Consider the following 24,153-nt stretch of genomic DNA (forward strand, 5'->3'; position numbering starts at 1 on the left):
TCGCAGTTTGGCCAACGAAATGTGGCAGGCGTGTAAAATACCACACACTTGAAAAGACAAAGGTTGAACCATTTCAATTATAAATGATGTGGCTTTATGTCTTCGGCCTTTCTGCCGCACCATGTTTATGCACCTGTCCGCGCAAAACACTATGAAGAAAAAAGAAGCGCCATAATCGGCCTTATTCAGCGGTCAAAGGACACTTTCTGCGACCCAATTATGGCCATGAAATTGTGACACATTGAGGCCTCGCTGCACTCGCCCACGCCTTACATTCGCTGTAATCCAGTGCGGAATGAAAAATGACTCAATTTGCAATAGCAGCACAATAGCACCACCCCCAATCCCCCAATCCCCCAATCCCCCAATCGCCACATATTGTGGCCCATTCCATACTGACACTTGCATAAGCGGCAGCACAGTCATTACTTTCATTTGCACCGTAGCCACAGCTCCTTAATATGAAGTAATTCTACTTGGCGCACGGATAGTTAGTGCAAAATGACTTGGCTTATGGGTGAAAATTCTCCTGTTTCTTGCAACTTCGCGTCGACAAATGGCTTTTCCCCTGCATGGCACGTGCAAAACAAAGGCAGCCAAAAAATACAACAGTGGAAAGGAAAACAAGCGAGAATGTACGAGTACGGATCGAATTTTCCGACTGCCAGATATCCGGTATATGGCTATAGAGATTTACACCATGGTGCACCATGCACCATGTCAAAAGTTGTTTAATTGGAATTCTCACAGGCGCGAACAAAGTGCATATACTCGTAGAATGCGTTTAAAACAATTACAAGCGGGAGAATCAATGTTGCATTTGCATGCTTGAAGTTTTGTCATAAAAGTTGAACTTTTTTGCATCTGGGCTAATGTTCAGGCCTAAAAAGTGTTAGCAATAGTATGCAACACAAGTGAACGTTTATATGCCGATTACCGTATGCACGTGTAGCTAAATATATTGTCGCAGAATTAGAATTTATGTAAATGCCGCTCTGCGTGCGCTGCCCGAATTTCCAATTCAATCGCAACGCACTTGGCTACGCATAAAAGACTGAACCACGTTTAGTTGCCCATGAAGCATTCCCTTGAGTGGAAGGGGATTTACACCAGATTTTTCTTCAACTCCAAAATGGCTGATTTTCTCAATCGAACCCTGATCATTTCGGATGATCCTGTCCGCCTGCCACTCATCGGAAGTCCATGGCCCGCGCTCACCATCATTTCGATCTATTTGCTGTTCGTCTTGAAGGTGGGCAGGAAGTTTATGGAGAAAAGAAAGCCCTACGATCTCCGTGGAGTCATTAAGGCATACAACATCTTGCAGATCGTCTACAACACCGTTCTCATGTCAGGGGTAAGTAAATAGAGTCCAGACGAGCATAGTTAAGTACAGAAGGTACTCCTTCCAAATACCTAACTCATAGTTCCTAACTCATCATATATATATGTCATAGATAGATATAACCACACCCCTTGTTTGCAGGGTATTTACTTCTTGCTCGTGCTGAAGCCGTACGACATGCGCTGCGTACTCACTCTGCCGCTGGACCACGAGTACAAAAACTGGGAAAGATTGCTCACCTACGCGTACTTCGTCAACAAGTTCATGGACCTAATGGAGACGGTGTTCTTTGTGCTGCGAAAGAAGGACCGCCAGATATCCGTCCTGCACGTCTTTCACCACCTGGCGATGTCCTTTGGCGGCTACGTGAACATCACCTTCAACGGCTATGGAGGCGTTTTCTTCCCATCCTGCCTGCTCAACGTGGCGGTCCATGTGATCATGTACACCTACTACTACCTGTCCTCCGTCAGCAAGGATGTGCAGTCGAGCACGTGGAAAAAGTACATCACCATTGTCCAGCTGGTGCAGTTCCTCCTGAGCCTGGTGAACTTCAGCATCACCCTGATGCAGCCTGACTGCAAGGCCTCGCGAAATACGATATATGTTGGCATTTTAATGTCCTCGACTTTCCTCCTGATGTTTAGCAACTTCTACGTTAGGAACTACATATTGAAACAAGGCAAACAGAAGCCCGAGCTGAAATCCGAATGAGGCCGTAAATCCTTCGAATATGCGTGAATTTTGTGATAGCGAGAAACAAATAAATTTGCATTGCCACCAACACTTCACTAACCTACGCATCCACAGCGATATTACTACTAGCCCTGGGCAAGTTACTCGCCAGTCTTTTAATATCTTGGAGTCACTTAGCATATCCACCAAGTCCACTACTTAAAAATCAACGTGTGGATACTATACTCCATGAATTCTCATTTAAAATTCACAATACGGCATGCGAATGTAAATACAGAACCATTCACTATAACATTTGATTTTGCTAATCACTAAGCTTTTTATCCGTACAAATCGGGCTTGTATTACTGATTTCATACAATGTAAGTTTTACTAGAAAGAAGTCAGTTCATTCTGCACTATATATGGTCTAGATCCGCATTTCGAACTCAAGTCTCTGTAGACCGCACAACTCGAGTAGATTCGCCATGTTCTGTCAGATAGATCCTGTAAAGGTGCCAGTTTTCGGCGATCCATGGGTCACCATGGCCATATTGAGCAGCTATCTGCTGTTGGTGCTCAAGGTGGTGATCCAAAATTGTGGAGTAGCGAGAGCCCTTGCTTTTGAGAGGTGTTACCGATCCTGTACACTGGAGTCCTACTCGATTTAGTAAGTATTTGAACTGGGGCTGACTTATGCAGGACATGATGGAACTGCCAGTTTTTAGGGACTCTACTTCCTGTTTGTCCTGAAAGCCTGCAACATCACTTGCATTCTCAATCTGCCGATGGATCACAAATACAAGGAGAGGGTGCGTGTGATTAGATTAAACAACGATAGCAACTGCTTTGCTTAAATAAATTTAAAAGGCAAACTATTTTTACGGCAGTCTCAGCACTGCAAAGGGTAAATATAAAAATAGCTAAAAATCGAATGCAGAACAAACAAGTATGTAGGCATGCGACTGCCGAGGGAACTACACAATGCACGTTTAATGTCATTTAAAACGGCAATTACTCAGCACGCTCGGTGGCTCGACCAGTTGGATACCCCATTCCGAAGCCACGCCAAGGACGAAGGACAAAGGACAAAGGACGAAGGAGCCGAAAAGCCAGGAACCACTGCACTTTAATGTTGCTGCATGGCCGCAATTATTCAGCTGGCACTTTGACTCTGATTCGCCGCATGCGATTCCTATGCAAATTCGCTCGGACGGCTATGGGTGACCCTTCCGGTGCCATAAATCGCCGGTGCTGGCCGGGCTAGTGCCTAATATTCTAATTAAAAGCAGCATGGAATGTCCAGAGACGTGCTCCACCAAGTCCTGCGGAGCATGCAGATCACGTGCAAGGAGAATACCCCACGAGTACTGGAGATGTGGCCAATGGAATTTATTCCGGAAGCAGTCAACTCCTTGACCTTCTCGACGGCATTTGAATTAACTGTCGATACATTTGAAGTCATCTATTATTCAAACGGCGCATATGCAAATCGTCGACCACACTCAGAAAAAACCCATTACGATTTGAAGTCACTTTATATTATAATTAATGAAAAAAAAGAAACCAATGCAAGTAGTATTATACAATACAAATATTTGTTGATTACAAATCAATTCTTATTGAATAATAAAACAGGGCCAATGTTGCCAATTTTATGAACCTTATTTATGAAAGTTGAAAAAAAAAACACTCTTCACTCTTATGCCTAGACATAGTTATGTACATTCGGATTACTAGCTTTTAATCACAGTGTAGCAGGTGCAATCAGTTGACCTTGGCCTTGACCTCCTTCGGTCGAATGTAGGTCTTTATGTAGAACTTGGAGAACATCAAAAACATGAAGGCACTGGCCCCACTTATGACGTAGATGACACCCCGCGACGCCGAGCAGTTGGGCTGGAAATAGGTGTACATGCAGTGCAGGAACATCATGAGGAACTGCACCAGCTGGCCAACGGTGAGGTACTTCTTCCACCACAGGCTCTCCTGGACATTCTGGCTCTGCGACGAGGCGTAGTAGTAGCCGTACATCACCATGTGCACCAGGACATTGAACATGCAGATCAGGAAGACATGGCCACCGAAACCATAGAATCGGATCAGCAAGTGCGACGTGAAGACCATGAAAACGTGATGGAACACATGTAGGAACGTGATCTGGCGCTGCTTCTTGCGCAGCACAAAGAAGATGGTGTCCATCAGGTCGAGCACCTTGTTCAGATGGTACAAGTACGACAGTGTCCTTTCCGTGGACTTGAGCTCATGATCCTGCGGCAGGACCTGCATGCAACTCAGGTTGTACGGCTTCAAGACGAATAACAGATGATAGCCCTGGATAGTTCGGAAAAGTCCATGGTTAAATGGTTAAAAATATGGGTATAACGATATCCTACGACCTACGTACCCACACAAAAATCAGCGAATTGAACAGGACTTGTCCGATGTTGTAGAACTTGAGGACACCGCGCAGCTGGAGGGCCTCATGCTTGTCCATCAGCTTCCTGCCCAGCTTCAGCACAAACAGTAGATACACGGTGATGATGACCACCGAGGACCACATATTGCCCACCAGCGGCAGCTGGACAGGATCGGCAAAGGGCTTATCGAACACCTCCAACATTTTCGCGCACAACTTATCGGGTGACTTGACTTTTACCTTCTGTTCTATCAAACTTTCCCGATAGCCACTATTAACTATTTGCTAATTACATTAGTGCAAATGTGCGGTATGTTTAACCCACTATCAACCTTCCAACTTGAATACTAAAGGTTTTGTAAATTGAACTAAACTTAGGTAACAGTTCAACTATGTTTTGATTTTCAAAAATTTGTTTAATAGGCATAATTATTCAGAAAATGACTCCTTTTGACATTATTGTCAATTCAAAAGGGCGGTGTTTCACATTTATAGAATATTGGCGAGACCCAATAGAAGGGTATTATGTTTATTCAATAGCTTCCAGCAGTCGAGTGAGTGCATAGAAAGTTCTAGAGCCCAAAAAACCTCCCATTGGTCTATGAATAGCTATATAGTATAAGAAGCTTATGTGTAAGTGATATAAAAGCCTCAAAAGGTTACATTAATTCATGTAAGAAACTTTGATATAATGTATAGCTACTTGTACAGCTATATACTATAAGAAGCTTATGTCTGAATGATAGAAAACAAACTTATTTGTTACAAGAGGCCCTAAAAAAGGTTACATTTATTCATAAAAGAAGCTTTGATATAATGCAGAACTTAGTTAGGTCATCGCGCCACCGACTTCGTCTTCTTGGACAGAATGTAGGTGCGAACGTAGAAGTTGCTGAAAAGAATTATAAATACTACAGAGATGATGGAGCCCCAAGTTGCCGACAATTGGGATGTTCGGCAGTCCTCTTGGCGGATGATATAGATGCAGTGTGCGAATATGATAACGAACTGGACGAGCTGGACGACTGTGATGTACTTCTTCCACCAGAGATCACCTCCCGAGTTCCGATTGAGGGATGACTGATAGTAGTAGGTGTACATCATGGTGTGCACAACCACGTTGAAAGTGACCAAGAAGAACCCATGGCCGCCGTATCCATAATAATACATGTACAAAAAGCCCACGTACACCATGTATACGTGGTGGAAAACGTGCAGAAAGGATATCTGTCGATACTTCTTTCTCAGTATAAAGAATACAGTCTCCAGCAGGTCCATTAACTTGTTGAAGAAGTAGGAGTAGCTGAGCCATCGCTCCCAGTTCTTGTACTCATGATCCAGCGGCAGATTGGACATGCAGCTGAAGTTATAGTTTCCAGGGCCAAGCATGAAGTGCACGGCCTACTAGTTGCGGAATAATTATAATAACTATATATGCAGTTTCCAAATAGAAGCATTACGTACACATATCAGCAAAATAGCATTGTACGCTATTTGCACGATGTTGTAGATCTTGATGGCTCTATCCAGGTTGTATGGCTTTCGGCGCTGCATAAACAATGGACCCACTATTTTTATGAGGACTAGGTAGACACCAAGTATGGTCAGCACGGGCCAGTGGCTGCTGGTCAGCGGAAGACGCACAGGATCCGGCGGAGATCGGTTCAGGAAGTCCACTATATGGGCAAACATGTCGGCTATCTAAGTGTTATCGGCGTCGGTGGAACAGCGACTGATATATCAAACATCATTTAAATGGACTGCGGCCGAGGACTGAAATGGTAATCTACTAGTTGATTTAAGTGTGTGTTTCTATTATACAAATACGTACGTAAGCCAACCCTATTACGGCGACCAAATACGAGGGTATCGCGGTCACCGGAAGGGAAAATAGATATAAAATAGACGGTCTCCCGGTTACGAAAGTTAAAATAATGCATTCGGAGTCCAGTTTCTAATGTAGTCCACTTATCAACGGCTGTTGACGCAATAGCTTTTACGTTTTATTTAACCAAAAAAAAAAACATGTTCTAATTCTACACAAGTCCGTAGTTGTAATGCGATGGTTATCAGTATTTTAGTAGACATATCCACGCATCGCATCCGAATATCAGTGAAACCAGCGAATACCAGTAATCAGGTACAAAGTTCATATATATTCCTATGTTTTTTATTAAGCTCTTAAATAATAATAGGTATCTCCAAAGAGGTCTAAATGCTTCACAGAACACATTTGATGACTGGCTCCAGCTTAGATGGCCTTTTTTTTGCATTTCGTGGGTAGGATATAGGCGTGAAAATAGAAGTTGCTAAATAAGATGATGAACACAACGGAGATGCCGCCGGCACAGGTCGCCGAGAACCGGGCAGATGGACAGTCCGGCTGCATCAGGGTGTAGATACTGTGCCCCGAAATGATTCCGAACTGGATGAGCTGGACGATGGTGATGTACTTCTTCCACCACAGGTCGCCCTTCGAGTCCCGGTCGAGTGACGAGTGATAGTAGTAGGCGTACATCATGATGTGCACGATGACGTTGAAGAAGCACATGAAGAAGCCATGGCCGCCGTATCCGTAGTAGTACAGATACAGGAAGCTGAAGTACAACATGAACATGTGATGAAAGACGTGCAGGAAGGATATCTGGCGATCCTTCTTTCGCAGCACAAAGAAGACCGTTTCCAGCAGATCGATGAGCTTGTTGAAGAAGTACGAGTACGTGAGCCAGCGCTCCCAGGTCTTGTAATCATGATCCGGCGGCAGGTTCTGGATGCACCTGAAGCTGAAATCCCCGGGTCCGAGCATAAAGTGGACAGCCTGTAAGGTGGGGAGATCCATATTCGATCCAATTCGGGATAGTTGATATTTCAGAGAACACTCACGAAAAAGCACATGATGACATTGTACACGATCTGCGTGACGTTGTAGACCTTTATCAGGCCCCGCAGGTCAAAGGGCTTTCGATTCTGCATGACCTTGGGACCCACTATCTTAACGAAGACCAGGTAGGTGGCCAGAATCATCAGGATGGGCCTGTGGCTGGCCAGGAGCGGCAGGCGCACCGGATCGGGTGGGGACTTGCCAAAAAAATCCACTAAATCGCCCAACATTGCGATTGTGTGTGCGTTCTGTGGGTCGGTGGAAACGCGACTAATGTCGTGGTTGTTTGGTGGTTTATAAGCTTCGATTAGCATGCTTAATTTATAGACGTGAGTACAAGTAGTAGGGTTTTGCAATGCTCGAAGCACGCGACAGATGCATGATATTGAATTTTTTACTTTGTAGCGATAGATATTTCTCTGTAAATTCGAAGAGCCTGCCAACGAGCAAATGAAAATAGCCATGAAAACTGATGCCCCTTGGCCTTAAATCAATACCCATAGTGCAGAAACTTTCCGGAAAACCTTCGCAACTTTAAACATGATTATGGAAATTCCATTAAAAGTTTAATGCGCTCTGGGAAATGTTCGAAAATCACGCACATGCGAAACGCAGGCGGTACAAATAGATGGGCGGTGGTTTTTATATCGCATCAGGTTACGCAGTGGGCGTGGCCAACGTGCAAGTGCAGCAACTTCCATTGCAAGCGGATGCGGAAATGGGACGTAAACAAATACCGCCACATCACGCACATCCGTTGCAACAAAAGTGGCAACAGCCAAAACAAATTTAGAAGTAAATACGCTCGTGCACCCCGCAAAAGTTAGAATCCAGTGCACTTATGTAAGGGCAAGAGTGTATTTAACAATAAGCTTATATAAACCCCTTTTAAAGAGTGTACCAAATTCGTTGGGTTTTTTATTGGCGGCTTGGTTTATGGAAATGAGCTGACGGCGAAACTAGTTCAATTAGAATCTAGTCGCTCCATCACAAAAAAAAAATGAAATATCAGGCCAAGTATAAATCACTCGTCGTCGGCCGTTTCACTGATGGCCACATACTTTCGGTTCTTAATTATCACAGTTTGCATGAGTGGAGGTGTGACTTTTGGAATCCTTTGCACTGCCAAATTGCAGCTTTTCTTTTCCTTCCTCTCAGTTCCCAAACATACATCAACTGGTTTCTTGGCCATCTTTTCGTTTTTTTCCTGATAGGTTCCCCTTTTCATTGGCGGGAGTTGAGATTGTCCTTCCTTTTTTAAATTCCCAGCTTCAATTAGCTGCTTTTTGCTCTGAAACTTGCTCTTAAAGCATTTCTGCAAGATTAGGTATGAGTTTAAGTTTCCCCTTTTAACTAGTCGGTTGTTTTCATACTGGACACACGTAGATTAGCTTTAAGGTCACAGGATCCTTTACCACCTTCCTGGTTCTCACGTTGCACATAGAACAGGCGGAAAAGGGCGGCATTTTCAAGGTGGTTTGCTTAAATAATCAAGCAAATTGCTCCAAATGACGAATGACAAAATATTGTGATGAAAATGTTTGTTGACAGTGACAGTTCACTGCTTCAAATGCTTGCTCTTTCTTGTAGTATTATTCATGAATATGCTAGGGCTGTGGAATTAAAGCCTAAATGAAGCAAATCCGAAATGCATCCCCCGAATGTTCTCGACATTCATTAGCATTTGTTGCCAAATTGCTGAACTTTTTAAGTGCTTTGATTTGCATTGCATTGTGAGTGGAATGTGGACGTGGGTGTGGGTGTGGGTGTGGGTAAATAAAGCTCTGGCTTGGCAACTGCACCCACTTTTCAAGTGCATCTGCATCCGAAGCTGAAAGCTGAAACCGAATCCTGTAGCTGTGTAAACGACCTTTGATGTGGGCCTGGTTGGTTGGTTGGCTGGTTGGTTGGTTGGCTGGCTGGTCGGTTGGTAGTTGGTTCAGTCTCGACTCGTATTCGCATTAACGCCATTAGGCCAATTTGGCACTGTGCCCTGGCCCCGAAAAGGCGCACGGAGAACTTTCACAAACAAAGGTAACAAACGGCGGCGGGATGTTGCACTAGCTCTTCTTCTGGGCCCCCTAGAACACCCAACCGAATACGCCCGAAAAGCAGCCAAGAGTCACCCAACTACCCCTGGCCGTTCCACTCCATGCCACTCACATGCCAATGCCCGTGTAAATAAAAGTCAAGTGAGGAAAACAAATAAATTAGAAGCGCATCCTCTGCTCGTTGGCAACGGGCATTTCTCTTCGTTATTGCGCGACTGCCTTTAATTACGACACCAGGCGGCTGAAAGGAGCTCCCAGTTACAAAGTCCTGCCCCGGGGATTCCCCCACTTTCCCTTGCCCCTTTTCGCCATTTCGTGCTCCGTGCTCCGTGCTTCGCGTTCCGCCACAGCGCAGCATCCTCAATTTATGTTTATTTGAAAGCTGTTGCACTTGACTAATGTCCTCCGACTGGCCTCTCATCCTGCCACTTAGCAGGATGCGGCGACATTCTCAGGATCTTGGACTTCGGCCATCTGGTATTTAAGCCATCAAATCCACATAATTTCGGGCAGGAGGCAGTTCAGGATGAGCAAGTGGCACCTAGATGGTGATCTAGATACCCGCATGCAATAAACTAGGTAAATGCCCATTGCGTTTTACTATATTAAAACAATGTAGAATGCTATAGTCGAGTTCCCCGACGATAAATTCAACATTTATTTCAACATTTCAACATTTTCTGGAATAGAATAATAAATAGATTTGAATGCAGATTTTTAGAGAATTTCCACTTCAAAGTCCGACTAAGATAAGTTGAGTTATGGAGTTTAGAACTTCAGCCCTAGGACTTTTTTTTAAATTTCTACATCAGAAAATACATCAGAAAATTTATAAAAAAATTAAAAAAAAAAAAAAAGATTTCTAAATTTAAATGCAGACTTTTAGAGAAATTCGCCAGAAACATTTAGAGGTATACCACTTTAAAATCCGATTAAGATCGACTTGGATATTGATCCTGATCAAGAATATATTTACCTTATATGTTCGGAAGCGTTTCCTTCTGCCTGTTACATACTTTTCAACGAATCTAGTATACCCTTTTACTCTACGAGTAACGGGTATAAAAATACTGTGTGTAATAAAGCATTTTTACATAGGATTAATACAATTTATTTGAGGCTGTAGCAGGAAAAGGAAGTAGTTTATTTTATGGATTATTATTAATGATTCTATACGAAAGTTAAGTATCTGATGTGTGCCTGTTTCCTAAAAAACACCACCAATAAAGAAATCGATCTATTGATCCATGAGCCATGTGGGTTCCTTGTCCTGGGCTTCCCAGAATAAATGCGATTGTAATTGACGGCGCATTTGATTTATTAGTTTTCTCATTAAACAAATTGTTGAACAATGCCGGGCAATGAACAATACACTGTGCGACATTTCCATGGCACACGAACACATGTACTTTCGCCCAGCACTTGCGTTTATTTATGTAGATTGATGGTCATTCGTGTAAACACATCCATTGACGTAAATTTGAATAAACATTTTCATTAGCAAAATGTCCATGAGCCCCCGGAGACAGTCGGAGCTTGATATCTGATGGGCGTTGGACGATGGTAATGATGACCTGGCAATCACATTTGCTCAATTGGATTCGACTTGCTCGCTGCCCGGATTCTGGGTAATTTATTACGCCGGCTAAAACAAGGCATGCCAATTACAAGGCATCCGATTCAATCCTTTCCACGATTCCCTGGCCAGCAATTGACCTTTGGTCAAATTGGCAATGGCCCGTTGTCACCAGCTAATAAAACGTTTCTAAAAAAACACATTTTAAATTGCCAAAACATAAAGAGTTATTCTGCAAAAAAACATATTTTACTATATCACATATTATACAAAATGTTTTACCTCATTTTATAAATGCATATTTCCCAGAAATATTTGTACTCTCATTTATATTACAAGTAGATATTAACTCCAATTTTCCTTTGTATTCTCGCGCATTTTATTGTTCTTTGGGCCAAGAACCTCGGAAGGCGTGCGGGGTATATCTCCAAGCAGATCGATTTCATGCTGAAACATCAGCATGTCCTGATCCACGATATCCGGCACGTTCCAGTAGTCCTCCTTGACCTCGTATTTGGGATTTGTGTCATGGAAGGGAGCGGTGAGTACCGAGTACTGAAACTGGAGGCGTATCTTCTGGAACAGCTTCAATTTCTGCTGGCGCTGCATCCGCATCTCCGCAATCACACGCTGGAACACGGGATCCATTTGGCCCTGATCCTGCGCATCCGAACTGCGGGCCATGCTGACAGCGATGGCCCTCGTTTGGTCAACGGTAGGACGCACTGCGTCCAGTTGTTTCTTTCCGGCCCAAAGGGTGAAGCAGCGGACACATAATCCGGTCGGAAAGTGGTACACCAAATTGGGGCACATCTCGCACTTGGTTACTTCCAGGAGGGGATTGCGCCGGAATGGGTCCATCGTGTAAGTCACTGGCAGGGTTTTAGCAAATAAAACTCCCTTTGAAATGTGCATCGTCACTTGATAGTATTGGAAACTACTTCTTTGCTGCCTAACCTCAAAAAAGTTTGATAGATGGAAACCCTGGATTAGGGCTTACACCCTTACAAAGACTTCTTATTGCAGAATTAGTGTCAATTGTTTATGAATTTAAATCAAAAACTTTCTCGACCATTACAAAACATTTTGGCAAGCTATTAGTGTTCACAGTGATCTTAGTGATATATACCATATGATAACCATTCTGTAAAAGCCCCATTGAGTAATAGAAAGAGAAAAGTCCCCCCCCACAAGGAAGTAGTTTTCCACCCACTTTGTCAGGTAGATTTATCCACATATACTTGTATCAGCTACACAAATCTGCAAGGACTCCTTAAACCTTAACTCTTTTGGCGGTCGGCGCTGCTCTCTTTTCTGCAGCTCAGAACGGAATTCGTTTAATTTCTTAAATTGAAATTATGGTAATTTCCTGCAGTCATGCGAACCTTTTCATACCCGTTCGTGTCTGGCCGGAACCAATGACGAGCGGACTGGGCCGGAAGAAGGGGGCTCCTGATGGCTGATGGTTGATGGCTGTTAGCTAACCGAAAGTCAAGTTCATAAGTGTAAGGCCCAGGGTGCGAGGAGAGCTACCTGTCCAGGTATTTGGTGGTCGCACTCACCGCTGCAGCAGCACGCTTCATGGCTCAATCCGCCTGCCCCAATCCTCGTGCCCCACCAGCTCCACCAGCCCCATGCCATTTGCTTGACGCCTCCAATTCGAAGGTTGGAGCCCGGCTAATCGATAGCTCTCCATGGCGATGGCCGGGGTGTTGATTTATGGCATTGCCGACGCACCGAAACTCGCTCCGGGATCCGACGAAAGTGACACATTAATGTGTTCAATTGAAGTGCCAACTACCTGCCGCTTTGCTCCTCCTTCACATCGCAGGAGGAGGAGGATGGGGAGGATGAGTTGGAGCAGCCAGGACAGACGGAAACAAAAAGCGCCCCCGGAGCTCTGGCAGCTTGTTAAGCTCGTTGTTCTCTCAATTGCTCCGCCAAGTGGAGCCCTTCCATCGCCCCCCATTTTGCGCATTTTCGAGCCATCAATCGCTGGGATGTTTGCATTTGTGGTAGGGGTACAATGTCTTCATATAAGCCGATGAAAATGTAAATAACTGAGATCTGTTTTTAATATTCCGAAATGATACTGACTTTCGAACAAAATTTAAGTACTTAAAAAACTTAAATTTTGGGAAATCGTTTCTATATTTATCTATACAATAAATATAACTATTTTAATATTTATATTCATTACTTTAGTGAGCTCCTAGATATTTGATGTACCCCAGTTCATTTTACCATGGCTACTAGTTACCTGTTGAGGAAACGCATAGCCCGAGGACCTGCGTTCTTGTAGCGATTTGTGCTCGCAACTTTGTGGCCGGATTTGCGGGCGAGCATCCGGTATGAGGGACTCGCTTCCTGCCACACTAATCGATGACGGATCAACTGGGGCTTACGGTTATGACATCGCTCCCTTCTGCCCCAAAACTTTTTCCTACGGAATGTGTATAGTATTCCAGCACAGAGAACCGCCGCAGAGTTGGGCTAACTCAGTTTTCGGGTTGCGGAGGGCAAACAACTTGAATCGAACGATGTGGCTGCTGTTTGCTGGATTCTGGATTCTGGTTTCTGGTTCCTGGTTCCTGGTTTCTATCAGAAGCCACGGCGCTTTCTTTTCCCCATACGCGAACTCAACGAACGCACCAACCGCTGGAAAATCAAAGGAGTGGGGGTGGCGAGGGGTTGTGGCATGTAGATTGTGTTTGCCAATGCTGCAGCTCAAGCGTAAACATCATCTGGCGGCAAGGATGTGCGGATGAACTTTCCCATAAGGTGGGGAAATTAGCACAGAAACAAAATTCTGCGAGCGAAGGATTTACTGGCTGGCAAAACTTTCTCTCTGAATTATGGGAAGTAATAAAGTAACTGCGAATTCTCTGCTGAATTATTTTAAATTGCAGAAAACGAAGTCTAGGATATGCAGTAAAAAAGATTGGCGCATTTGAATAGTTTCCCCGAGACTTTCGGAGTAATAATATATTCAGGAACATTTCTTATTCAGAGAATAAAAAGAATCCACTCCATTCGCCCAGTGTACGTCTTCTTCCCAGCCCCAAGTCCCCTGAGCCGCCATGGTGCACATGTGTGCCCCTATGCGTTGGGTTCTGGTGCCTCCACCAGCGATGGATGCCTTTGATTTCATTTCACTTCATTTCATTTTGTTGTCGGTGGTGGCGAACTCGCGGCTGCGTCGCCAAACAGCGCACCACCCAATCGCACCACCCAATCCCAGTTCCATTGTGATGTCGGTGGCTCGGGTGGATACCTTTCCTAAACTCATTTTGCATCTGAGGATAACCAGCGGCCTGGAATGACGGACGATGCCATCGGATAATCTCTGCCGGCTGGTGGTTTTGGCTGGGGATCCTGGGCACTTTGCTAGTTTAGTTCATGGAATCGTCAAGGCTGCAAAAGTTTTGCCACTCCCTTTGAAGCCAATTAAAACACTAGGAATTGAATCGGTTTCGTAATGTTCGTTTTTAATTTCTTTCAATAATATGTATGTCTCATTTATTATTCAATATGCGTTCTAGTTCTATTATTTTCCATTATTTCTCTCGTCGTTATATGTGTATAAATTAATGTCAATTGTTCAATGCGTGTGTGGTGTCTTTTTGGCTTTAAAATGCCAGACATGCTCTTAAGTTGATGGAATTTATAAAAAAACGAATTTCCTTGCACTGACTAAGCCAATTTGCGGTGTATAAAAAATCATTGTGCACATCGCGAATTCAAATTTCCATTATAACAACAATGATAATAACAATAATAGTAAGAAATACGCGAATGTTTATTGCATTATTTACTGTTAACAACAAAACCAATTAACGAGCCCCCATTTTTGAGGGTGTGTAAAAATGGAATAATTTTCACGGCTTCTCCTCATTTGGTTTGAATTTTCCTATTTGTTGGTTTCCTTATCGTATCGTAGTACCTTTGCCCTCTTGCTGTATCTTAAAAAATGTATTAAAATTAGCTTAACTATCAAAATTATATGCCCATTGTTGTAGCTTCTTTGAGTTCGTTTGTATTTTTTTTTTGTATTTGGTTTTTTGTTTTGGTTTTTGTTTTGTTTTCAAAAGTTTCCATTACCAATTTCCTAGTCAGCTTATATACATTTGTTGTTATTTGTGTGTTCTCTGTTTTTAATTGGTTTCCTGTGGCTAGGCTCGTCTTAACTATGAACAGTTTTGATATTACAAATATAATGCAATTATCCTTGATGCCATCGGTAGCTTTACTTCTCATACTCTTAAGTTTAGTGAGTGGCATTTACATGTTTCTACATGAATATCAAAAAACTATGCAGGTTCCTCTAAATCCAACAATGTTTCTGCAGCTTATACAAATAAATGTTAACATTCAATATCCCCTAATGTCTCCTTCACTCTCGTTTCGTCCTTTTGTCAAAGCCTCTGTATCTCAATGTGGAACAGAATAAGCGGGTTTAGTTACAAATTGGGCGCAGCATGTCAATGTCCTTAGGATGGAATGATTGAAAAACTCCCTTTAGAAATTAAATATTGTCAAGCACGATGGGGTGTATGTGTGTGTGCGTGTGTGTGTGTGTGTGTGATTAGCCTCGAAATTAAAGAGAATCATAATGCCATAATGCCAAGTGGGTGGGTGATCTAACTACACTACACTAATTGATGGGGAAATGTGCTTTGGCGTGCTGGTGGATTGATGATTGATGGTGGATGATTGAATCATGACCGAGAAGTTAATTGCTTTTCGTAATTTTTTGTTGTCAACAACAATACTCAATAATATCATATTTCTCTACATCTCATTCAAATGATCACAGTCAAAAACGTTCATTATTGAATTATCCTTTTAAACATTTTAACCATTACTACACAACAAAGACACGGTTATTTTCTTGACCAAAAATACGATAGGACAACATTGAGTAATGCAAATAAGAGAAATTTCTTGATTGAAATTTGAACAAATTCTCTCAACTTGGGGCACTTCGTGAAGGGTATACGAGGGCATACTCGTCTAAGACGAACTTTGTAACCCGATTTCTACTGCGCAAACCAAAAGCGATTGATGGTCGGGGGCGGGGTGTGTGTGTGTGGGTGTGTGTGTGTAATGTGGGCGGATTCTATATAAAATGAGGCGTGGCGTGTCTACATTTGTGTGAAGCGATTAAACGAAGCGTAAAATGTTTTTTGCCGCTGGCCGAATTTCCATTTGAATACATATTTCCAATTGCATATTCGTTACTTCGTTTTTGTTGCTTGCATTTGTAGTTTTGGTTTGCTTTTGCTTTCCATGTGATTAGCTGAACATTTTATTGTATTTAATTACTAACGCATTACAAACTTATTCATTACCTAATGCAAAATTGTACACTTAACGTTAATGTTCTGTTTTCCACTTGGTTTCCCTTTCAGCAGTACAAAAATTATTCATTGCATTTTCTGTTTAGGTGTTTGTTGTCTCCATTTAGCCATTGTTTTACATCCGTGATGATACTTCACTTTTAACTAAATTTACACATTGCCAAATTTCGCATATACTCGTACTCGTACTATATGGTTTATTCGCACAGACACATATACATATACTATGTTGCATACGCGGCTAGAGATACAAATACATTTGCCACTGCCACAGCTTAAAACTAGACTTCGTTCTATTTCATTAACCGATTAACACTTCTGTTGGTTTGCTCCTCCTGCGTCGGCTGGTTTAAAAATCATTAACGCTAAAAAGTAACTAAATTTAATCAATCTTAGGAATTATTCAGTTGGATCAATCATTAATTTATTTGTGTCTGTGTCTGTGTCCGTTTGTGTCTCATTAATCTGATTCATTTCTGCTCGCCTAGTCGCACTAAAACCACTGATAGTTCGGTCGTCGTGTCTCCAGTTTTTTGGCCATCACCCATCCACCCATCCACACATCTACCATCTATCATCTCCATTCGAAGTTCGCTTCCTGTGTTCGCCGACACTATGTTGGAAGAACAAATAGATTATCCTTGGCTAGTTCCGCAGGGCTTTGTATCAGGTTCTGCTAGAAGTCGCTACTCGTCGAGGGATTCCCTAAATTGCTCTCCACAGTGTCGTCCTTGTGTCAGAGGGGCGGCTTGTAGACTTCAATAGCTGGCGTGAGCATATCCACTCGCGTTGATATCGAAGTATCACTGTAAAGGGAAGAAAATAGTCGGGTCAGCTTGGCTCATAGCTTAAAGTGGGTATTTATGAATATTATTTGTGGGATTTTTGTGAGATATCAAATTTTCCAATACGATAAGACTGACTACTTCATTCTAAACCTTTAGTGATTGCATTTTATGTATCTGATGGCATCTAAATAACTTGAACATCTCAGAGACTTATGGTATAGCCCCGAATAAAGTTCACTCCACTTTCATTGCCCCAGCATAAAAAGTTTAAAGACACAGCGCAAAGGGGGAAAAACATCGGAAAATAGGTAAGTTGGAAAAGGGAAAAGCCAAAAACTTTATCGCACCGTGTGCAGGCAGACAACTGCTGCACTTGCTTCTTGCAACACGTTGAGCCGCACAAACAAGGAAAACTAATCCCAGTTTCACCATCAGTCATCCGTGTTTCACTAATTGCATTGCATTGTCCTGGAGTTCTTACTCCAGCTGAGCACAAATTCGAAGCCAAGCTGGGTAATTTAGAAAATTTAATCCACTTCTGCCAATCCATTTTAGTTTATCTGCTATTTGGTTATATACTATGCGTTTATCTCAAAGTGAAATATAGTTTTGTAGAGCTTTTCTGTTTATTTAAAAACAGAGGCTTGTATAAATATTATTGCGAAAATGTTTTTCCTTAAATGCGAATTCATTTGTATGCACCTGTATTTCCTCAAGCAGCAAAGTGAATGCTCCCGAGTCCTGATTTCATTTATTCGGTTCAATTGTTACACTTATTTATTAAACACACTGCCATGTACTATACACTTGTACATATTTTCTGTTTTCCGCATTTCTTTCATTGCTTGACCCCAAGACCTACGACTGCTTCTCCAGCTGAGTTTCCCTCAGTTTTCCTCAGTTTTCCTCATTTTTCCGCTTTTCCCCACCCTTTGATGGCTGGCTTCGTTGGCGGCTGGTGGTTCGGCTTCTTTATCATGGCCACCCACTGGATTGGAGCTCCTTTGTTTGCTTGTTGCGGATTCGGTTTCGCATTGTAAATGAAATGGAATTAAATGAAATGTGAAATTTATTGTATTTAGGGGATTTCCATGCGACAAGCGCTGCGCTGCTCTGCGGAAACGGATGTGGATGGAGGATGGAGATTGGAGGTTGGGTCCTTTGAATGGAATGGAATTGGGATTGGTAACGAAACAAAGCACAGCAATGCGAAACAATCGCCTTTTCGCTTACTATTTCGAATGTAATTTATACGCGTACTTATGGTCCCCACTGTGCTTTGTCTGTTCGCTTTATTGGCACTCTACTTTAGTTCTCTTTTCGACTTTGTGTTTACTCTCTGTCTGCACTCGCCATCTCACATTCACATTTCGAACTCACATTAAGCCAAATAAAAATCTCATTTCTCCAGCGGAAGCTGTACTACCTTGTCTTTAATAAATCCCCAGACTTACATACTTAAATTCATACTCCCACACCCGCTCGGGCTGGTCAGTTCATAGAAAGTTCAAAATAGTTTGTTCAAGCAAGTTTGGCTCGGAGCAAAAATAAACAAAAACAGGCAGAAACTAAAAGATATTACGGAAACTTTCGAGTGTTGGCAACTCCTCGAAATGCGCTTAAGGGCCATAATTAAAACGAGAAGCTTAAAACATTGAATTGGAAAAATTCATATTTTTTTAAGAGATTAAGAACCAGTTTTCCCAGCTTCAACGGGGCAACGGGGGTGAAGGGCAAGTAGTTTCCTAAAACAATATTTTACCTATGCATAAGTTCCTTATGAATAACTCAGTTGGCCAAATTAGATGCAAGATTAAGCTACGTTTAAAGTGAATATTAGAAAGTTGGAGCATTTCTGTGAATTTTTGTATTCAAGCTAAGCTCTGCGGAAGGGAGCACTTTACTATAATTCCAAGAAAGGAGAGTTTGATTGAATTTATTTTTAGTGTATCATAACGTTTTCATGCACAACAGATAAATTTATATAAAAGTCGAAGTACTTATTTGCCTTAAAATCAAATTATCCCTTTTATTGTTTGGCCCTGCACTCAACATTTTTTCGAAGTTAGCGTGAAATGGAGTTGCAAGTGAACACCATTTACGCCCTTTGCAAAGTGCAAGAGCTGCTGAGTTCTTCAAGTTTGGAGTGGCCTAAAAGCCAGGAGACGGACACCATCTGGTGCTGACCATTCATCAGCATCAAAAAAAGGGAGCGGATGCAGTTGCATTAGGGGAGCACCAAAGTGGGGCAGAGATGGGGCCAAACCCATGGAACATGGGAAGTGTGCAAATTGTTGCCAAGCTGTTGAAACTGTGTTCCAATTAAAAATGCAACAAATTCGAGCACAAATTGTTGTCGTGCAGCTGATGGTAGAAGTGAAACTGCAACTGCAACTGCAACTGCAACTGCAATTGAAAACATAAAGGATGCCAATGCAATTAAAAAGCCTTTTCAATTGCATTTAACATGAAATTAGTTTCGAGAGTCATAAAAACCATGAAAAGCAGCAAAGTGCCTGCGGTTGTCTGTCGGTTGCTTTGTGTCACTTTGTTGCAAGTAAAACTTGAACTTTTCCATTGAATTTGTGAATGCAATCGATTGCAAACATATGCCTACTGCGCATAACTTTTTGAGGCCGGCAAACGTATGCAGTTGACGGAAACTATGAGGTTTCCTTTGCGATTTACACAGAGCTCCAAACTTGTCAAAGTTTTGATTTGGCCAGGAACTCATTTGAAATAAGAGCCAAGGTAAGGAGGAGATCTCGGCAGAGAAACTCCACAACTTTGTGCGATTAACTGCCGCCCAAGTGGGCGGGAATCCTTGGGGCCAAAGGAAGCATATTACAAGCGACAACAAGCAATGTAAATGTAAATGCCAACTGGCAGTGAGAAATGGCCAACGGCAGCACTTGGCCAAGAAAATCTGCAAAAAACCAGGTCAAACAGGTGTGTGCGTGTGTGTGTGCAGGTGGGCCTGGGAGTGCCGGTGTCCTCAGGATACAGGACTGCAAAACTTCCAACGTATTTAATTTGAAAATGCGACACTGACACTGCGGCCTGCTGAATGCTCGGTGAAAATTAAATTACACGCGCCACGCCTGCCAGGCGACTGGGGGATAGGCTGGCCAAATTCAACCCGAAACACGGTACATTAAAATTTCATTTGGCCAAAAGTCCCACAAACTTTGCTAACAAGTCGCAGGCGCTGCAAGGACAGCCGCTTCGGACGCGTGAAAACAACAACGTGCGGCGGTACACTGAGCGAAATGCACACCAAGGGGATAAAACTTACAGAAGCTTAGCAGGATTACAAAAATAAGAAATAATCCTTTTCAAGAAGTGAATTTTTTATAAACAAAATATATACATATGTATTTCAAATATAAATAACCTTTACTTGTACATAATTTAATGGGTTAAAAATATAGTTTTCGTTCAATGATAGTTGGAAATTTTAATATTTCTACTTTTTTGAATTTTAAATTTTCTGCCGTGCACAGATACAAATACAGAGATACAGATACAACTGGCAGGCGGGCAGATTTCCGGCGGAAAGTGCGAAGGTGAGGGTGCCAGAGGTCAGAATGCTGCGGGCTGGGGACTTTTGGACTCCGGCACCTGGATCGCAGCTAGAATCTCGGCTCCTATCCAAATCCGCCGCCTGCAGGCGACAAGTAAACACAAACGTCGACACCCAAAACACCCAGAACACCCACAACACTCCAAAGACCCAAAACACCCGAAACACCCAAAACACCCAGGACACCCGGAACACCCACACAAAACTGACAAGTGTCGAGTGGAGGTGGAAGTGGGAGAAACTTAAAATCTCATTAGTTACATTTTTGAGAGGACACGAGCTTTGGCTGTCGGCTCAGAGCAGTTTTCTTTCTTTTCTTTTTGTTTTTCCGACTTTTCTTTTTTTTTTGACTGGGAAATCTTTGCAGCTTGGCAAACCATTTTCAGATTCGCTTTGGCACGCTGACCGCTTTCCACTCGTCTGTGAAAACTTTAACTGATGAAATCAAGTTCTTGCGATGAACGCAAGAGTTTGAAGCAGTCTTCTTCAAAAAGCATATTCAACAATTTGTTTGGCAACAATATTATCATTTTTATATTTATAGCATTTTCATTTGCATGGATTCTAAATGATACATTTATCTCTATGCAATATTGTTGCTGATAAAAAGTGTCGCCTGCAAACAAAGAACAAACATTTAATTAAAATTCCAAAAGAGTGTTAATCCTTGAACAACTATTATATTTTTCCATGTGTGTTCAAAGACAAAAAAAAAAAAAAAACTGCAGTGGCAGGCAAATTTGAAAACTGAAAAAGTGCATTGGAAAACATTTGCGTATATCTGTATGTACATTGGGTATTTAAATTTTTTAACATCCTTTATATGCCCGGGCACGTTTCTCCGTTTCTCGAACGCAGTGGGTGGTGTGCGGATAGGTGGGTGTTTTTGGGTGTGTGGATGTATGGGTGGTGTTTATACATACACCGATGATATTGCTATACTGCTGGCCATATGGCAGCACTTTAAATGCAAATGAAAGCGCCGAGCGCTTGTCCTCGTCGTCTGAGTTGATGGTAAAATGTGGTGCGTCGAGGTCGCTCACGATTTGAGAAGTGCTTAGCCGCCCCTCGCACTCGCACTCGCCGTCGCCGTCGCCGTCGCCCTTCCTCCAATTGGAAACGTGGGTGCTGGGGGAGATAGATTTGCATAAAGCTCCCAACTAGAATGAATATTCGGTTAGGCCTTTTCCTTGCGGTGCTGCTGATGGCACGTGACTGCCTCATGGACGCGGCAAAGTTTTGTGTGTCAAGGCGCTGCAACTGCAGATACATTCTGCTTCGGATACTTGTTGAGCATGTCCTTCGTCCTGCGAGTATGTATCGTGGGGCCACCTTGAACACATCCAATGGCAACCATAGCTGTAGGTCACCCCGCTGGCTGACATTTCAAATCAATTCACTGACACCCACTCAGCCCAAAGTTAAACAACAGTCGAGCTGCATTCTTGAAGCCAAAAACAAGCGGGGCGTTGCTAACTTTTGTTTTGTCATTTGCGCGGGCGTGGCCCAATTCAATTGCCAACTTGCAATTGGAACTCGAACACAGGCGAACTCAAACAAGAATTCAAACTCAAATAAAGGGGGGCGGTACATTTGTATTGGCCAAGTCGACACTGGGGCATTGATATTAAGTAGCCCGGGCTGAAAGCACCGACTATTCATCATCTGCCCCTGTGTCCCGGCAAACTTTTCGGCCAGCGAATGTTGTGTAAAGTTTGCATGGCTTTCAGTTTGGACATTTCTCAGTGGGCCAAGCTGATGAAGATGCTGTCATTAATCAAAGCAGAGCTACGTGATGTCTGGTCCGTTGGCCATAAATAAAGCCCAGCCCGCTGGCCAGGGAATAGAAAAATCCAAACTGGCCGAAAGGATTTGAGCAAATAAACATTTTTATATTCGATGGCGTGTGATGAGTGCTTGCAATCAATGCGCCAAAAAAAAAAACACTCATTTTTAAAAAATGAATATAAAATACGTAACAATTGTGAATGGAGTAGGAGCATGATAGAAGGTATCTGCAGAAAATTAATCATTTGCAGAATTCTTTTAAAAATAATGATACTACTCGTATATGAATAATTAATTTAAAATTTCGTTTTGTCTGGAAAGAAAATTGCATTTCTCACTCTGCAAAGAGAAAAAGCCTGAAAAGCCCCGTGTGCGCCCAGAAATTTAGTTTCCGTTGATTAATTTCCGCTCACAACTCAATCAGCAGGTCTCTCAATTTTTCGCACATTTCTTTTTCCCCTAATATGATTTCCACTTGAGGGCTGAATATCAGATTGAACCGGAGGAATGGCAGGGCACGTAGACTGGCAGCCCAAAGGCTATCATTTGAGCCTGGATTTAATTTTGGGTCATGTTCGTTAAAGGGTCGGTCAAAATGATTTATTTGCCGTTTGCTCGCATTGATTTCGAGTTTGATTTCGATTTCTGGTTTTCGGTACTCGGTTAGCGACTATCGGTGGTTTCTGGTGACGCCTCCCGTTCCACTTGGCTAATGAAATCATTCCGTGACACTCGGCACCCCGCACCCCGCACCCCGCACCCCGCACTCCGCACTCCAGACCTCCGTGTGCAACCCCCTTAATTGTTAAATCGAATTCGCTGCTTTGGCTGTGCGCGACAACGCGGCGTATGCGTAATGCGATTATTGAAATGTGTTGATTGGAATCAAGTTTGCATTTTAATTGGATTGCCATTGTTTGGCGCGCACAGAGCACAGCGTTGACAACAAGCGCTTTCAAATGGATTACACATTTAAGTTATTAACTCCAAACTCCAAGTGACTGCAAAAGTTCGGCTGTGCTTCAATTTTAAATCGCAATTGCATCCGCAACTGGGTGTATGTACTCGTATTGTACACATTCCGGTCATAATTTATATGCACTACCCCATAGCCTTTAAGCTTTTTTGGGGCCTTAATGGCATGCTGTTGTGGGAGTGAGTGTAAAGAGCAAATATGAAATATTTCCCAAACGAATGTGCCATAACAGTTGAGTGAATAAAACATTAACAAATATTTATTTCCATAACCGCTGCTGCCGCTGCTGTTCGACCCCCGAGGGTGTCCTTTTATTTTATTATATTTATTTGGCCCACGTTCTGTGTTTTTTGTTTTTTGTTTTTCCTGTTTTCTGTTTTCTTTGCTGCCTGCAATAGAGCATGTCCTTGCTCCAGTGCTGCGATTGAGATTATACCAAGCGGCAAATAAGTAAAACAACAAGGAACACACAATCGCCCTCGGAACAACGCACGGGTCAGAGGGCAAACCAGTGTTGCACCGCAGAGCTTCGGTTTTGAGTTTGGTTCGGTATGGGGGTTTTCCCAAACGGGCGGCTTCTACCAAAAAGTTGCGGGAAATTCTGCAGCCTGCAGCCTGCAGCGCAGAGTAGTCAAAGCGTCAGCATTCCACTTTTCCGCTTTTCCCATGCCATTTTCCGCCATTTCCACCACCACACCTTAAAAACCGTGT

At 42.8% G+C, this 24,153-nt stretch overlaps 7 protein-coding genes across 7 annotated transcripts in view; 1 reads left to right on the top strand and 6 right to left on the bottom strand.

The window, feature by feature from the left end:
• The first annotated feature begins 1,117 nt into the window (after positions 1–1,117).
• Positions 1,118–2,079, top strand: LOC6552259 (elongation of very long chain fatty acids protein F). Its single transcript, XM_001980704.3, has 2 exons — positions 1,118–1,357; positions 1,487–2,079. Exons 1-2 carry the CDS (start codon positions 1,133–1,135, stop codon positions 2,057–2,059), a joined length of 798 nt encoding a protein of 265 aa, XP_001980740.3. The 5' UTR covers positions 1,118–1,132; the 3' UTR covers positions 2,060–2,079.
• Positions 2,080–3,613: 1,534 nt separating this feature from the next.
• Positions 3,614–4,695, bottom strand: LOC6552258 (elongation of very long chain fatty acids protein F). The gene is made up of 2 exons (XM_001980703.3): positions 4,428–4,695; positions 3,614–4,354 (listed from the first exon to the last, which is right to left on the bottom strand). The coding sequence occupies exons 1-2, from the start codon at positions 4,641–4,643 to the stop codon at positions 3,788–3,790; spliced, it is 783 nt and encodes a 260-aa protein (XP_001980739.1). The 5' UTR covers positions 4,644–4,695; the 3' UTR covers positions 3,614–3,787.
• A 499-nt stretch (positions 4,696–5,194) lies between these two features.
• LOC6552257 (elongation of very long chain fatty acids protein F) lies at positions 5,195–6,167 on the bottom strand. The gene is made up of 2 exons (XM_001980702.3): positions 5,904–6,167; positions 5,195–5,840 (listed from the first exon to the last, which is right to left on the bottom strand). Exons 1-2 carry the CDS (start codon positions 6,129–6,131, stop codon positions 5,274–5,276), a joined length of 795 nt encoding a protein of 264 aa, XP_001980738.1. The 5' UTR covers positions 6,132–6,167; the 3' UTR covers positions 5,195–5,273.
• Positions 6,168–6,591: 424 nt separating this feature from the next.
• Positions 6,592–7,674, bottom strand: LOC6552256 (elongation of very long chain fatty acids protein F). The gene is made up of 2 exons (XM_001980701.3): positions 7,323–7,674; positions 6,592–7,257 (listed from the first exon to the last, which is right to left on the bottom strand). The coding sequence occupies exons 1-2, from the start codon at positions 7,632–7,634 to the stop codon at positions 6,691–6,693; spliced, it is 879 nt and encodes a 292-aa protein (XP_001980737.2). The 5' UTR covers positions 7,635–7,674; the 3' UTR covers positions 6,592–6,690.
• Positions 7,675–8,344: 670 nt separating this feature from the next.
• Positions 8,345–8,835, bottom strand: LOC26526043. Its single transcript, XM_015154953.2, has 2 exons — positions 8,694–8,835; positions 8,345–8,635 (listed from the first exon to the last, which is right to left on the bottom strand). Exons 1-2 carry the CDS (start codon positions 8,784–8,786, stop codon positions 8,345–8,347), a joined length of 384 nt encoding a protein of 127 aa, XP_015010439.1. The 5' UTR covers positions 8,787–8,835.
• Positions 8,836–11,292: 2,457 nt separating this feature from the next.
• LOC6552255 lies at positions 11,293–11,814 on the bottom strand. Its single transcript, XM_001980700.3, has one exon. It carries the CDS (start codon positions 11,806–11,808, stop codon positions 11,293–11,295), a length of 516 nt encoding a protein of 171 aa, XP_001980736.3. The 5' UTR covers positions 11,809–11,814.
• A 2,608-nt stretch (positions 11,815–14,422) lies between these two features.
• The window catches only part of LOC6552216 (protein tipE), a 30,738-nt gene continuing 21,007 nt past the window's right edge, over positions 14,423–24,153 (bottom strand). The window contains exon 3 of the mRNA XM_001980699.3: positions 14,423–17,113. Coding sequence (XP_001980735.3) covers positions 17,044–17,113 — 70 coding nt within the window. The 3' untranslated portion in view covers positions 14,423–17,043. The remainder of the gene's footprint in view (positions 17,114–24,153) is intronic.

This window comes from Drosophila erecta, unplaced genomic scaffold (assembly GCF_003286155.1).
Source record: "Drosophila erecta strain 14021-0224.00,06,07 unplaced genomic scaffold, DereRS2 tig00000000-arrow-pilon, whole genome shotgun sequence".
NCBI lineage: Eukaryota > Metazoa > Arthropoda > Insecta > Diptera > Drosophilidae > Drosophila > Drosophila erecta.

Excerpts from the sequence above, each read along its gene's own strand:
- LOC6552259 (XM_001980704.3), top strand. The coding sequence starts at position 1,133 with ATGGCTGATTTTCTCAATCGAACCCTGATCATTTCGGATGATCCTGTC. Across the intron at positions 1,358-1,486 it reads ACACCGTTCTCATGTCAGGG|GGTATTTACTTCTTGCTCGT; the intron begins GTAAGTAAATAG and ends CCTTGTTTGCAG.
- LOC6552258 (XM_001980703.3), bottom strand. The coding sequence starts at position 4,643 with ATGTTGGAGGTGTTCGATAAGCCCTTTGCCGATCCTGTCCAGCTGCCG. Across the intron at positions 4,355-4,427 it reads ATTCGCTGATTTTTGTGTGG|GGCTATCATCTGTTATTCGT; the intron begins GTACGTAGGTCG and ends CGAACTATCCAG.
- LOC6552257 (XM_001980702.3), bottom strand. The coding sequence starts at position 6,131 with ATGTTTGCCCATATAGTGGACTTCCTGAACCGATCTCCGCCGGATCCT. Across the intron at positions 5,841-5,903 it reads ATGCTATTTTGCTGATATGT|GCCGTGCACTTCATGCTTGG; the intron begins GTACGTAATGCT and ends CGCAACTAGTAG.
- LOC6552256 (XM_001980701.3), bottom strand. The coding sequence starts at position 7,634 with ATGCTAATCGAAGCTTATAAACCACCAAACAACCACGACATTAGTCGC. Across the intron at positions 7,258-7,322 it reads ATGTCATCATGTGCTTTTTC|GCTGTCCACTTTATGCTCGG; the intron begins GTGAGTGTTCTC and ends CCCACCTTACAG.
- LOC26526043 (XM_015154953.2), bottom strand. The coding sequence starts at position 8,786 with ATGCCGCCCTTTTCCGCCTGTTCTATGTGCAACGTGAGAACCAGGAAG. Across the intron at positions 8,636-8,693 it reads AGCTAATCTACGTGTGTCCA|AAATGCTTTAAGAGCAAGTT; the intron begins GTATGAAAACAA and ends CTAATCTTGCAG.
- LOC6552255 (XM_001980700.3), bottom strand. The coding sequence starts at position 11,808 with ATGGACCCATTCCGGCGCAATCCCCTCCTGGAAGTAACCAAGTGCGAG.